Source organism: Marmota monax, unplaced genomic scaffold, assembly GCF_021218885.2.
Source record: "Marmota monax isolate L192 unplaced genomic scaffold, Marmota_monax_Labrador192_F-V1.1 WCK01_AAM20220418_F8-fsc00011, whole genome shotgun sequence".
NCBI classification, from domain to species: domain Eukaryota; kingdom Metazoa; phylum Chordata; class Mammalia; order Rodentia; family Sciuridae; genus Marmota; species Marmota monax.
The window spans coordinates 24,199,776-24,215,144 of NW_026693082.1; the positions used below are offsets into that span (position 1 = coordinate 24,199,776).

Genomic DNA, 15,369 nt, shown 5'->3' on the forward strand with positions numbered 1-15,369 from the left:
CCTGATGTAAACATAACATAAACTTTTCCTTTATGAGTGAAGAACACTGTTTTCTATCTGGCTACATCCTTGCATACAAATCCCTTGCAAATTAATTTTCAAATTCCAAGGTTCATTAATTTAATTGAATCTGTTCCTAGTTTTTAATTAAATCTGCATTTCTCCCAGTAACCTTCAGAAAAAGATAGGAGCCACATTATCATATTGGAGAGAACAGGATCACAGAGCAAGACAGACATAAAAGAGAAATACAAAATCACAATGCAGGTTTCATATAAATTTATTTTTGTACCAAAAAAAAATTAACTTTCAAAGGCAATGTTTTTATTGTACAGTATAAAATAATTCCCACTAACTTAAAACTTGGGTTATTCTTCGCTGATAAACCACTAGTAGCTTTTCTATTTAAAAAAAAATTACAATTTGCAGCGTTTGTAGAAAAAGACACCTGTTCAATAATTATATAAATACTCTTGACAGATTTCAGTAGCCTATTATGTATTCTTTTTGGCAATGTCAGCTTTCTAAAGTCAATTAGCTTCTAAATTTGAAAGGCACCTGGTAGCCAACATACCTATGCTTGTTATTCAAGGCATCCATTTTAATTTTTTTTTACACAGGTTTGACAAGTCTGAAAAAAAATCTATTAAGTTAAAAAGAATGAAGAAATATACTACATTTGATATCAGGAAACAGTATTTTTCCCCCTTAGCTGCAAGTTTTCCCCAAGGGATTTACAAAGTGCACCAGTTAAATATGTCTGTACATTTAAAACATTAAATATGTCAACAGTGAGACATTTTTTAAATATTTCGAATCAAATACTATAGCACAAATATAATTTACAATACTTTGCACAGAAAACATTACATCTGAAATATAACTTTAGATATTATATAAAAATACATATATTTTCTCTCCTCACTAGAAAAAGTATTGTTTGCAGGTTCCAGCATGATGTAACAATTCAAAAGAACTTAACCCTTCAGAAGATCATCTGTTTACAATGAGATGATACCCTCTCCACTTGAGGTGCACAGTGGCCCATAAATCATGGGTTTGATCCAGAGAGCTCACCCCTCTTGGAGCCCAAAGAGCAACCATACTTGCTCCAATCTGGTTTAATTCTAGGAATTCATTACAAAATTGTAAAACCATTGTGTAACACGCTACCATAAGTCCAAGCTCACCCATTGGCTGTACATATGCATATTGTCTACAGGGTTGAGAGCATGGATAATGAGTCTGTACCATTGTGGGCCATGCCTCTTAGTAGTCTTATACACCTATATACATATTTCTTGGTTTGTTTAAGTGATGTTTCCAAATATCTACGAAATATGTGATAATGCTCCACAGAATAGGTCTTAATCTATATCTCGAACTTTAAAAGCCCCAAAGTACGTTGCATCTTGATCTGGATCCAGTAGGGAAGGGTTGGACACTTCAATGCTTATTTCTTCACCAGACCGTAGCTTAAAAAATCCTCCAACATTTATGGAATAAAAATGGAACTCTGAATTCCCTGACCAGTATTTGGTGCTCCCTCCTTTCATCAGGGTGTGAGAACTTGGGATTTTGATGCTGGTTTTAGTGACATAGACCATCAGCTGAAGATACTCGGTTGCTAGATCTCCCGAGGTTTCATGATGTCGAAAGCAAATGTTGGCATACAGGTAATAGAAGCCATCTTGGTTAACCATTAGTTTTCCATTGCTCAAAGTCATATTGGAGATCTTGGCCCAACCCCGGTCATGGTACCAAGAGGACAGACTCACTTTGTGGGAACCTGTGGAGAGAGAGACACCTGATTTACAATCCACTCCTGGAATGAGAAAGACAGTCTCACAATTCCATGAAGTCAGAGCAGAAAACAGCTTAACTGTCATTGTTCCTAGGGGAGAATAACTTCTTGGAATTTATTTTTCTATACAGGGAGAAATAAATTCAGATGTATTTAGTGCTCTTTGGTAGGCACATTAGAGGGTACAAAGGCCAAAAATCTCACTTTTCCTGCCTCAAGGAAGCTTCAGTACATTAGAGTTAAGTATAGAATGGGCTCAGACAAGAAGCAAGTCTGAACTAAAAGGAGAGGTACAGATAATTGCTTCGGGAATTCAATAGGGAGAGAGATTATTTCCACCTAGAGGGATCAAAACTGACTTTGTGTTGTTGCTAACTGAGCCTGGGAACTTAAAAAGAGGAATAGGATTCAGCTCCACAGACAAGAGCAGACAGGTCATTCCAGATTGAAGGAAAAGGATTAGAAAGCCAACCACCACAGCAAAGCAAGAAGCTAGCAGAGGAGAATCCTCCTACCTCACATGTTTCTGCCTTTTCTTTTATTCTATGGAGAGGGATATGTAGGAGATGAAAATCTGGGTCACAGTAACTTTGAGCAAATGGCCAAACTCCTAAAATCTATTCTTATCACCATTTATTTTCCCCACCTCTAAAAGCCCATATGTCTCTCAGGCTCACACAACTAAAAAGCTATTCTCAGAGCAGCTGGAAAAAAAAAAACACTTCATAATCCATTGTGACCAAAGTATAGTAAAATTTCTCCCCAGTGACCAAATGTTCCTTTAGTCCCTCCTCATTCCTGGAATGAGGTGACAACTAATCCTCATGCTTTTACCAGAGCAGTGAAGAATTTCCAAAGAATATTCTAAATCAGGAGCAAGTCCAGTGCTTTTTTTTTTTTTTCATATTACAAGTCTCTAATGTATTTTTAATGGCTTTAAAATTTGGTAATACCTATATGATGTAATTAATTAATCAAAGATTTATATTTATGTGGATACTTATTATTCTACTGGAAAAGATGATAACTAATGAGACACTAAGTAGAAACACTATAGAAAGTCTAGAAAGATTTTTATTTTACTTCAGGGAATTTGGTACATACTTAGGCTAACTGAAGGTCATCATCTCTCTGACATCAAAAGTCAAAACAGAGCTGAGTCTCAGATGGGTTGGGATTAGTTTCTGCAGCTCTGAGTTCTTGGCTATTTGTTATGACTGCCCAACAACTTAAGTCAGGTCTTGAGACAGTGAGGTAAAGAAATTGGCCCAGGGTCTTAGTGGATCTTCTGGTTAGGTGGATTCTAAGAGATCCCTGTAGACTAAGACACCCACTCATGGTACTTTCCCAGACTTGCCTGAGACCTGGAGAACACTGAACATCTCATGCACCTTCCCCAAGAGAGCCACAAGTTGGGGAACATTCTACTCTCTCTGGGGTATAGCTTGGAGCCTCAAAAGCAGACTATTCCAAAGGCCAAGCAGGAAGTAGGATAAATGGAGGGGAAAAAATATGACTTGGCCAGTCTACAGTGGGGCAACCCATCATTAGAAGACCAAGAACCCAGTGATTCCAATTCCCCGATGCAGAAACAGAAGCGTTCCTGAGCTCTGGAGCTATCCACAGAGGGGCCACCACAGTCACTGTGGCTTCAAGGGTTCTCCACAGCAAGCTACCTTCTTTTTACATAGGAGGTCTTATTTCATGGTTTACTCCAAATGTACATATCATCCTACAGTCCCAAGGGAGTCAACATGAGACAATAGAACCGTATTCACCACATTGTCATAAACACTAGTGAAGCAATTCCTCCAGGCTGGTAAATAGCTGCCTAATTCATGGACAGAGTTAATGAAAGATGTTTCCCACTTCAAGCCAGGCATGGTGGCACATGCTTATGATCCCTAAAGCTTGGGAAGCTGAGGCAGGAGGATCTCAAGTTCAAAGCTAGCCTCAGTGACTCAGCAAGGTCCTAGGTAACTCAGTAAGACCCTGCCTCTAAATAAAATACAAAAGAGGGGGAGCTGGGGATGTGGCTATGTGATTAAGCCCCCCTGGATTCACTCCCCAGGACAAAAAAAAAGTTTCCCACCTCAAATTACCCCATACTGCCTCCTACTTGTGTGCTGCATTCAATCCTTCAATTAATTATCTTATATCTCTTAACAGAGAGAAGCAGAATACTGACATGAAGTCTATCCATTCAATGGAAGGGACTAGTTCATGTTAGAGTGGGATATGGCCAGAGAAGGCAAGGAAGAAATCTGAAATAAGAACTTTAACATTATACCACTCTTATGATTAGGGAATTCAAGTAGAATACATTGTTCTTTTCTATGAAACATCTCTGTTTTTATCCATCCACTGACTCATGTATTCACAGATTCATTCTGTTGATCTGTCATGAAATAACAGTGTGGTGCTTTCTATAGACATTCATTCTGTCCATAATTAAGAATTATATCAAGTCGTACACCATCATGACATGACTAATCATAGAGAAAATAAAAAATGAGCATACAAAACACGACATTTTCATTTCTACTGTTGCAAAGCACAAGGTTGACATTCAGTGACAAGAAATTTCCAAGGAAAAGCTGCAGCAATTCACAATGATTGGGAAAGCTGAGCTCAATGAGAGACAGAAGGGCTAGACAACAGGGAGGATTTGGGTCAAATCTGGACTGAGAAAAGGGAGTATATTGGTGAGGAAAAGTGTTTGAGTGTTCACAGCATCAACAGAAGAAAGTCAGGGAAGCTAGATATTAAGAAGAGAGAGCTCACATGTAGACAACAGTGGGGAAAACACATGAGAAAAATATGCTGTGATTTGATTGGAGGGACTCCATATCACCCTGGGTTTCCAACACCCATGAGGTGTGCTAGTAGCCTCCTACCCCAGGCTCCCCAGCTACTTCAGCCCTATGCTATGGTCAGGACTTCTGCAAATAGTTAGCCTGAGCACCCTAAAGAAATCTACATATTCTGACCCCACAAAATACTTCCCAATGTGTCTTATGCAAGAAGCTTTGAAAATGCACAGACCTTGTAAGGCAGATCCTAATTTCATATATGTAAATAAATGTGAAAAAAAAGCCATTAAAATGCAAAATTAAACCATCTTGCTTTGGCCAACACCTGGAGATCAATGAACTTAAGGGGTTGTTGACCCACCAGAGCAACAAATTCTATTTTCTTACGCAGAAGCATATACTGACACATTTCCCTAGTCACAAATCCAATAACTGTCAGAAAATAACCAGGAGTTCTTTCTTGTTATTTTGGCAATGGTTTGATTCTAGGTCCCTGCAGAGAGAGAGAGAGCTTTGCAACTAAAACATGCTTGCTATTGCCAAACCAACTTTGGCACACAGTCTAATGTAATATTTATCATATGCCATTTAAATGAACTGAAAAGATAAGTGTAGGGTACATTCATAGCACATATGGCTGATACATAAGTATTAATTTGATTGCCTTTGCTAATGTGCAAAATAGTTTCCACTCAGGAAAAATTAGTGTAGCTCCATCATAAAGGACACACAGACAAAGAGACAAAATTTGTTTATGGAGCAAATATCTGGGACAGGAATAGGTAGAATAGAAAATCCTCTAAAAACCCAAGTGTTAGTTTCTTACTTTCTAATGTCTCCAATCAAGAAATAGCCCTCCATGGTCCATGCTATAATGGCTTCAAAATCACTTACTAAAATCTGGTACTTTTAAAAACTTAATTAAAAAAAAAACTTGTCTTAAGTCATTTGTACAACCAAGTGGAATAGTTATAATTATTTAAATAAACTCAAATAAAATAAAAAATCCCAATCATGGAATGCTTTCCATATGCCACAATCTTCACAGCTACCCCATGAAGCAAGCAATATCTATGCCCACTTTAGACATGGCAAAGCCAAGGCAGAGTCTAATAAATTGTGCATGGTCATGGGTCCAGTAAGCAGGCCAGTGGCAGTCAGATTTTAGAGTCCCTGTCATGAGATACTCCACTAATCTAATTCTTATAGGAAAAGAGAACTTAAGGGCTTTATTTTCCTGGGACAAAGCCAACTTGCTACAAGTACTATGTAGTCTGCTTATAGGATAATGTATAGCATAAAAAACAGATTTAGGGATTAACTGAGTGGAACTCAACTTCTAATCCTCCTACCTCTGTGACCTTGAGCAAATGACAAACTATATAAACCTCTGTTTCCCTCTCTGCAAATTCTGCATCGCAGTCACTGTGCCTCAATATTAGAGTAAGGACTACAGACAATGAACACAGACCCAAACGTCTGATCCATAAGTGGATCAGACATATTCAATAAGTGTTCAATAAGTGGCATCATAATAATTAACAATGGTATTCAATTATCACTCTATCTAATGCTTCTTGTCACCTTTTGATCCTTACCTAGCCCAAGGTGAGTGAGCAGTAGGTAGGATGATGGAATGCCCAGGGCATTAAGGTAGCTACAAGCACAAAGCCCTGGGTTTTCTCACTTTCAAAGGGTAATCAGGTCTCCAGGCCATTGAGCTAAACCCTACCCAGAGGAAATGACTGGTCTCTGAAGAAGGGGGAGAATGTCTCATTTTCCAGAGGACTAGTGTCTCTTAAAGACCATGCTGTTGAGCTCCTCCGTGGATCTCTACAGCAAATGGCTGAGTAGTTAATTACCTGGAGGAACTCATCCACCTCAGAGGTCAGCAATGGGGCTTTGTTACCTTTAGTGTGGGTAAAAACAGATGAGTATATCAAGGGATTGTCCTTCCCAATGATGTGTTCTCAACCAGCAGTCATTTGAAATAAACAGGTAGTCTGATGACCTGAAAATGAAGTCTGCTGCTCCAGAATGAGAAGTGCTGCTGTGGGGATTAGGAAGAGCAGGAACCCTGGGGTGTGGTGATACTCAGAGATTCTCTATTAGCTGGAAGTCAAGGCCAGAGGGGAGAGAGCCATTGCATGGCCAGACCTTTCTCACAAGTCTCAGAATGACAGCCCTTGGTGATGATCTCACTCAATACCTTAGAATCCCTGGCTTAGGACTTTTCTTGAATGAAAACTCTGGGTTAACACAGGCAGCAGGGTCAGTCATTGACCGCCCCGCCCACACACAAACACACACACACATAAAAGCAGATCCTCTTCTCTCCTGCTGTGGGGACTTGGAATCCCATATGACTGGCCCCAAAGGCCCTGCCTATAGACATCAGGTGGCCAAGGCTGTCTCTGATGGCACAGAGGGAAGACCTGGGTACTGGCAGCAGCACAGGATACAGTGGTTCTGCCACACCATGTTTGCTTTGGGGTCACCTGGCCCAGGTGTGAACATATGGCAGCTGCCATTTAAAGATCAAGGAATCCTCCTCTCCTGCTTCTACAAGGGAAGAAGTAGGAGACTTCATTTGTCCTCATCCTCTGGTCTTTCTGGGAAATTATAATGTCCATTATAATCAACTGAAGATCAACTGAAGACTAATGCTTTTTTTTTTTCCGCTCTTGAAAATTTCAGTAACAGGCTAACAATATTTTTGATTATGTGAATGGAATGGTAAGTGATTCTCGAGATAGTTTTATAATTAAAATAGATATAATTAAAACTTACCTGATGGGATATTGGTGGCATTAATAGTGAGATGAGCAAAAGGTTGAGTTTCAGGCTTGCCCCTCTTGGCCAGATCAAACCAGGAACCTTCCATCATAGCTGGAGATGAGAGAAAGCACATTAACCCAAGGCTAGTGACCCCATGGGATATCAAATAATCACAGATTCATGATTACCTTTCTCTGCTCGGATGTGTTGTGACCCAACGATATGTTGTAACTCCTGAAAGAAAAAGGAAAAAGGGTTTAATTTATAAGCTTATTCTTTCTGTAAAACAGTAGGACAATTCAGGAGTGTTAGATATGTGATCAATGAACCCTCTTTTCCTTCAAAAGATGCCATAAGTGCAGAGACAGTGAAATTTCTGGATTATCTCATTAGCTATCAAAGGAGGTTCACCCCTAAAGAATTGGATGTCATTGTGCTTAAAAAGTCAACCATGCACACCATCCAACAAAACCCTTTGGACAATAGGAGGAAATAGAAGACAATGTAAATTATAAAACACAAAATAATTGAGCATAATTAAAAACTTGTAGCAGGTACACAAATGGAGATGAAGTTAACTAGGAACGTCACAATTACACGGAATATATGACCCTCCTAAATCCTCAGGGAGGCTCTATTTATGTCTGTTTCATTAGTGAATTCCTGTTACAATGCTGAAGCTCAGCCCACAGGAAAGAGAATGATGCCTGGCTCCCAGTGGTTAATTTTTTTATTTTAAAGTCACAGTGTATTTAAAGTACTTTATGGAAGTCTAAGAGCTTTTAGAGTACCAATAATTAACTCTAAATATTGCTCCAAATAGAGGTCTAGAAGCATAAGCCAGAAAACAAATGAACACGAGTGCATAAAGAGTTTAGGTAATTGCACATCTCAATTTGAGCCCTCAGAATGAAGGCACCAATAGGTAACACATGCCCACCTGAAGCCAGACATTAGCTAGCATTAAATGTGCCATCATGGGATCTAATAAGGTGGAGTGGATGAGAGCCCAGGCTTTCACACGGTTCAAATCCTTCATAAACTAGGATATTAACAGCCCTTCGATCATCAGGTGGTTAAGAAGATTAAATGAGATAATGCAGGTAGGCACTTAGCTGAGTGCCCAGTAAATTCAGATATATAGATACTAGAAATGCTAGAGAGATTCCTAACTTCTGTTACTAGGATAACCATTCATGCTAGCCCCAGTTACGATGTTTAAAGGATAGACCATATAGAGCTTCAGTTTTTTGAGTGTCTGGGTAGGAGGGCTTTGAATAGATTAGACAGATAGGCAAACAGATAAATGTAGACAGATGGATTCAAATAGATACAATAATACAGCTTCAATTGTTATAAGCTGGAAGGGTAATGGAGATAACATTTATTCCTTTCTGTACCTTCAGGACCTTCCCCTCCCAGAGACAGGAGAAACCTATTCTGTTTTTAATGACCACTCGAGGACACAACTCAGCTGTCTTCACTTACCTATTTGAAAGTCCTAAAATCATTGTGTGGTAACTTTGTGAAAGGAATCCTAGGGTTTATCTAAAGTCATCTTCTGCCCTGCCCTAGATTCAGGACACTGCACAGCCCTGGAGAAACCATTTGCAGGGCATTCTATAGGCCAATCCTTTTGAATTGAACAATACAGTTGGCTTCTTTCTGCTGTTCACCTCCAGCCTCCCAAGTCCCCTCTCAAGATCTTTGGATTCCCCATAGTCCCCCAGTGTCTGGAATTTCCTGGTTTGAGCTCCTCAGCATTCACAATGGAGATCATGATTTTAAACATACACACACTGAATATTTTCATACATTTAAATACACCATGAACACCGTGTATATTTATACATTGTATATATTTTTTATACATTTACATAGATATAGTGTATCTTCATTCTGTATGAATTTATGCAATTTGTATAAATGTATCTTTATGTGTTCTCTCATATGTATACATTACTATACATTTATATATACAGGATTGTATCTTTATCCATTGTGTATATTGTTACACATTCATAAATACATAAAGCTTCTTTTAACCTGATTACTAGCTCTTAAAAGATTGGAATAGGAACCTTGGAGACTTAAAGCTACCCTCTCATTTTCCCTCTAGCACTGATCTGCCTCACCATCAGAGGAGAAAGGAAGGAGTGCCGAATGAAGCAGAGCTAAGTATGGCATATGCCTGCAAGTGCCAGTTTCGTGATTTTTCTCTGCAAACACCCTTATTATCTAGACAAACAAGGAAAGATCCTTTGTCCCTGCTCAGTGGTTTTCAAACTTGAGTGTGTATGACCACCTCAGGGAGGATGATGGAAAACAGATTGCAGGGCCAGCCCAGAGTTTCTGATCCAGATCTGAGGTGGGACCTGAGAATTTGCATTTCTAACAGGTGAGGTGGTGCTGTTGGCCTGGGACATCATTTGAGTATGACAACCCCTTTCACATCCCAAACATTCACAGATGGGCAAATGGGGAGGTTATCATGAAGCTCGAGACTTGGGCAGAAGCAGCAGAAGATTCAAGCCACTGATTAAACAGGCAGGAATTAGTTTGTTCATTCTCACCTCGGAACAAACACTTCTCGCCCATGTAATCAGTGACTTCTAGGTCAGAGCTAGCACAGACCCATTTAGTTACAAGAAAATTCAATAAATAGCACCTCTCAGAAGCAGTTTCAATGCCTGCTTGTAAAGGGGAAAAAAAAAAAAAAAAGCTTCATGCCCCAGGATGAATGAAATCTCTAAAGACTCAAAAGGTAATGCTGCTCTTATGTTATATCTCTCAGGGATCCGAGAACTGCAATTTCTCTTAGAAATTCTAAAGGAAATTTTCAATTAAAAAGAAAAAAAGAAAAGGGGGGGGGGCTTGTAATATTTCTACAACTTTGAGTTACAAAAAATGTAGTCCCAATATGTGTATCACCACCCCACATTTTTGAGTTCTAAAATCACTGTTATTTATTTACAAGCATAATATAGCATCCTCTAAGAGAACACTTTTAGGGTGTTTGGTGGTTGAGCACTGTAACAAAAATAAAATAAAATAAAGTTAACATGGGAATGCCAGTGAGGAACCTGATTGTACTTTAAGGGAAGCTTTTGGGTTGCCTTGGCCCCATCCACAGCCAGTCTAACTCAATTAGCCTGATATTACTTGATATTTTTTAAAAAATGCTCCCAGGTGATTCTAATATGCAGCAGGTGTTAGGAAACATTATTGCTAATTGAGTGTTCCCATGAAGAGCTGTTTGGTGACACCTCTGTTTAGTCAAAGGTTTATTATAATCTCACAAATTATTTTTCTATTCCATGTACTGAAAGTTAAATAACTTCTTACATTTGTAGCCAACCAACTGTTTCCTTGTAGGATCACATTTTACTCTTACGAGAATCAGAGCCTGGATACCTATTATTCACCTCATTTTTCAGACTGAGAAATGGAGCTAGAGAGAGAGTAAGGTCTCATCTAATAAAACTGGGGCTTGAACCTCTGTCTTCCAGAGCTACACCCATGCCCCTTTAGAAGGCATCATAATGAATGCTCTTGAGAGCCCCAAGAATCCTCAGAGCATGGTTGCTTCTCTGCAGTAGTTAACTCTGAGGAGGAGGCACACCTTGACTGGGCATCTGGCTTCTGGGTTCCCGGGTGTTACAGGGCAGAGGTCTGCCACAAAACTGAGGCAGCCTCAGAGGCCCCTTCTTCAAAACGCTGATTCTTGCAATCATGCCAGGAAGATTTCAGACAAGTTGCTCAGAGTAACGGGCATGAGTTTATTAGAAGGGATAAGAAAGGGGAAAGTGGGCACTCCCAAAGGAGAGAGTGAGTCCTCTTGGAGAAAAGGACGACATGACCCTCCTGCCCTCCAGTTTTATTGGGGGTCCCAGGGAGGTTTCTAGAGAGTCCCACTCAGGTTCACTTTTTGACTTTTGACTAACAGGAGAAGGATGACATCAGACTTCTGAGTCTCTACTGCCCACAACAATTCTGGGTCACTTTGGCCTATGTTAACCAGTTCTAATTGGAACCTGTTCTTACAGATTTTGTGGCTAGAGGGAATTATCCTTATCTCCCTGAGTTCTGGGATCTAGTCTATGTAAGGGTCACAACAGTCCCCCTGTTCACTGTAACTTGTGTTCTTCTTATCAACATTTCAGGCCTTTGCAACATTGCAGATAACAGGTCGATCACAGAGAAATGTAATATGTCCTGTGGACTTAAGCCAGGCAGTGCTGCAAATAAATTGCCTTTTAAAAGAGAAAGGAAGAAAGAAAAAAGAAAGAAAGAAAGAAAGAAAGAATGAAAGAATGAATGAATGTGTGGGTCACCACAGTGGGCCCAGATTACAGTTCCCTTAACCTTATGTTCCCACCACTTGAATCTGTTCCCTATCACTGGAGATTGACAAAAGGAGCCCAAACCTCAGGAAACAGGATCCCAGACTTTTAAGAGGCTTCAGAATGCAACTGACTCGGAACTGGTCAAATATGTTCTGGGCTAAACTGACAAATCCCCCAAACTAAGGCCTGCAGGCCCTATGGATAAGGGGCAGGACATCTGCTAACATGACAGTGTCAAGTCCATTCCACAGAACAGAGCCACCCTACTTGGTCACCTCTTCAAGGATCAGATACTTTGCTACATATATTCCAAGCATAGATCTTTCTTGAATGTCCCCCAATATTTTTGGTTTTTAATATTATAGAAACCCTCCCCAAAAACATACCCAAACATCACCTCAACTAATAATTTCATTTATTTTCTAAGCTTCACATTTATACTGATTTTCATCCACATTAGTCCTATATATCTCAAGTTAATGAGAGTGTTTTTAAATATGTAGAGTTCTTTATTCCTAAATCTTATTCAGACATTGCTTCTGGTTTCTTTGAATTCACAAAGTTCTAATAATCTAATTTGGGGAAAACTCTACAAAGAGCATCCTAACTCCTTTTTTTCCTGAACAAATTATTCAGATGAAAGAGATCTTTAAAAAAAAAAAAAAAACAAACGTATATGTGTTTTATCTTACTTTAAGCCAGCTATAAATTAATAAAACCATTTAACTCTCTGGATAAACATCTAATGCAATCACATTACCTACACTAACAGAATGCCCACAGATTTGCATAAAGAAGTTCAGGTGGCTTTGACACATCTCCCAGAAAATAGCCTGAGAAGAAGCTCTGCAGAAACAGCTTTCAGTGTGAGCAAGCTGGGCAAAGGGCACTCCCAGCCTTCTTTTGGCTTCAAGCCACTATTGAGTTATCTTCAAGAGAACTTAATGTTCTGCACCGCCCGCCTCCCCAAAGCACAGCTATCGGCTTTCTCTGAATTCGGCAGTTATTATCTGCTACTTACAAAAAGCAAAAAGAATTGGCTCTTGATTACTATAAACTATCCACGATGACTAGGATCATTACCTACAATAAGTTACTAAGAAAGTCCGATGAATGAATGAATTTATTTGTGGTCACTGTAAAAAGTAGCCTTTTCAGAAAATTGATTCATTATTAAATAAGCATAATTTGGGCTTAGTTATTTATGATCGTTTCCTTTAACCCTTCAAAATAGGACCAAAAAAAAAGGAAAACTCAGCTACTGCAGGCAACCAGAGAAATCAGCTGCCAATTCAAGGATAAAAGAAACCCTCTGACACACTGCCACCTAGTGGACAATGTCCAAAATTGACAAACCTGGGACAACACCCTTTTTTAAAACAATAAAGAGGAAGTTTCTGGATGTTTAAAAAAATCTTTTCATTGTGATGTCTTTCTATTTAAACTGCATAACTTTTCATCTTTGCTGTAAAAGTATATTTGAACAGACAGGAAAACAACCGCTATATATATATATTTTTCTTTCAAACCTCAACTTTCACTTAACTCATCGAAAAAAAAATGTTGAGATTTCACAATTTCTCCTCCAGGAAACAAAGTACACAACAGATCAATGTGATTGTGATTGTGTAACTGTGGTCTCTAGTGCTGCCTCTCTTCAACTCTTCTTGAACTCAACATCCAAGAAACACAATTCCCATGAGTGTGATAGCAAAATTTACTCCAGTCTGATAGGACCCGGCTCTCTTCAGAACCTTGAACATCTTTCAATACATTTTTAGGATCTCTTGCCAAACACAGGGAGGAAGGAGACATCCCAAAGCTGGCTCCATCTTGATTAAGTCAAGACCCCTTTGGGGAGGCTGCACTCTATAAGAATAAATATAAACACTTATTAGTACTTTTAAGTCCTTGGAGTAGTTATGGGAATTTTGCTCCAGGTAATGTAAACATTTACAACAAACTCTAAGCCTGCTTTGCAAACTCATCTGAATAACTGCCCCAAACAAGACTTTGGCAACATTTCAATTCAGGAGTGAATGTTATTAAATTGGTCTTAAGTTTGTTTGACTGCATTTTTTTGCATCCTATGAAATAATATAAACAGATTTAAGTTCCAACTGGAGACATCCCCAGCTGCAAAGATACCCTGAAAAGGTCAAGTTACTGGAGTTTGAGTTTATCTGGACTAAAAATCCACCTGTGCAATGTGATGTAAACTCTGTGTTCCGTGTGGTACCTGTCAATCAGAGCACAGAAGAAGCAATTTGTACAGCCAGATGCTTTGGAAACCACTGGTTCTAGTCCATAGCTGGGGTCTCAGGTGGCTGCTTCCCTCTGCAATACCAGTAGCAGCTGCAGGGACATCTGGCTGGTTGAACAAGGATTTAACACCCAGTTTGCCAGATATAATGCAGGGTTCATACACTTGTTAACATATGTAATGCTTTCATTTTAATATCTTAATGATACCCTTCATGTAATTCTTCTCCAACCTAGTTACAAGAATAGTGCATTCATCAGTGAGTTAACACATGAATACCACACATGGGTTGTTTCTGAAAATGAATAGCCAGTTTCCTATGCCTGCAGAGGAGTCCTGCAGTCTTCCACCTGGTAAGTAGCTCAGCAATTCATCCCCTCCTCTCCAGCTACCACTGCTTTCAAGCTTCAAGCTATCATCCCTTCTCGAATTATAATAATAGCCTCCTACCTCCTTGCCCTGTCTCCTGCCCTCCTCAGACTGATCCATTGCTACTAGAATGAGCATCCTAAAGTACAGGTAGAAGCAAGTCCCTTCTCTTCTTAAAATCCTCCAGGAACAGCTTGCACACTTCAGGGATAAATCCACATCCCTCACTAGGGCTTATGAAGCTCTGAATGACTGAGCCTATGTGATATTGTGATATAAAAAGAAATAACACCATTGGTCTTCATCTCAGGTTCCTGGCACAGAACTCCTAAAATTATTGTAATTTCCTGACAGGTAGGAGTGATGAAAGCATCTTTTGTTGTTTATAAGTATCTTCCAACCAGATCTGAATTTATGCTAATGAGGTGACTATTAGAGAAACCAAACAGAAGATTAGAGGATTCGAGCTTTAGCTCCACCCTCTGACCTTCAGGGAGGGAGAGGGGCTGGAGATTGAGTTCAATCACAAATAGTCAAAGATTTAATCAATCATGCCTACCTAACATACCCTCCACCAAAATACTATGTAATAGGATTATAATACATTGGTAATCGTAACTAAAGTGCTTCCCTGAAATCTGAAAACTGTTCAAGCAAACTACTGCACCTGAGAAGGGGGTCACCTGAAAAACCCTCTCCCCGCACACACATGCATTTGTAACTGGTTGGTCAGAAGCACAGGTAACAGCTAGTTTCAGTTGTAGTGGTCCAGGCCTGTAATCCTAGCAACTGTGGAGGCTGAGGCGGGAGGATCACAAATTTGAGGTCAGTCTCAGCAACTTAGCAAGGCCCTCAGCAATTTAGTGAGACCCTGCCTCAAAATAAAAAGGGCAGGGGTTATAGCTCACTGGTTAAGTGCTCCTAGGTTCAAATCCCAGTTCCAAAAAGAAGAAGAAAAAGGAGAAGGAGTTGGAGAAAGAGGAGAAGAAGGAGGAG

At 39.5% G+C, this 15,369-nt stretch overlaps 1 protein-coding gene across 1 annotated transcript in view; it reads right to left on the reverse strand.

Moving 5' to 3' along the window:
• Positions 1–264: 264 nt before the first annotated feature.
• Tnfsf11 (TNF superfamily member 11) overlaps positions 265–15,369 on the reverse strand; it is a 33,159-nt gene continuing 18,054 nt past the window's right edge. The window contains exons 3-5 of the mRNA XM_046454177.2: positions 7,584–7,629; positions 7,408–7,506; positions 265–1,789 (exon numbers count right to left, since the gene is read on the reverse strand). Of these exons, the coding sequence (XP_046310133.1) occupies positions 1,368–1,789; positions 7,408–7,506; positions 7,584–7,629 (567 nt within the window). The 3' untranslated portion in view covers positions 265–1,367. The remainder of the gene's footprint in view (positions 1,790–7,407; positions 7,507–7,583; positions 7,630–15,369) is intronic.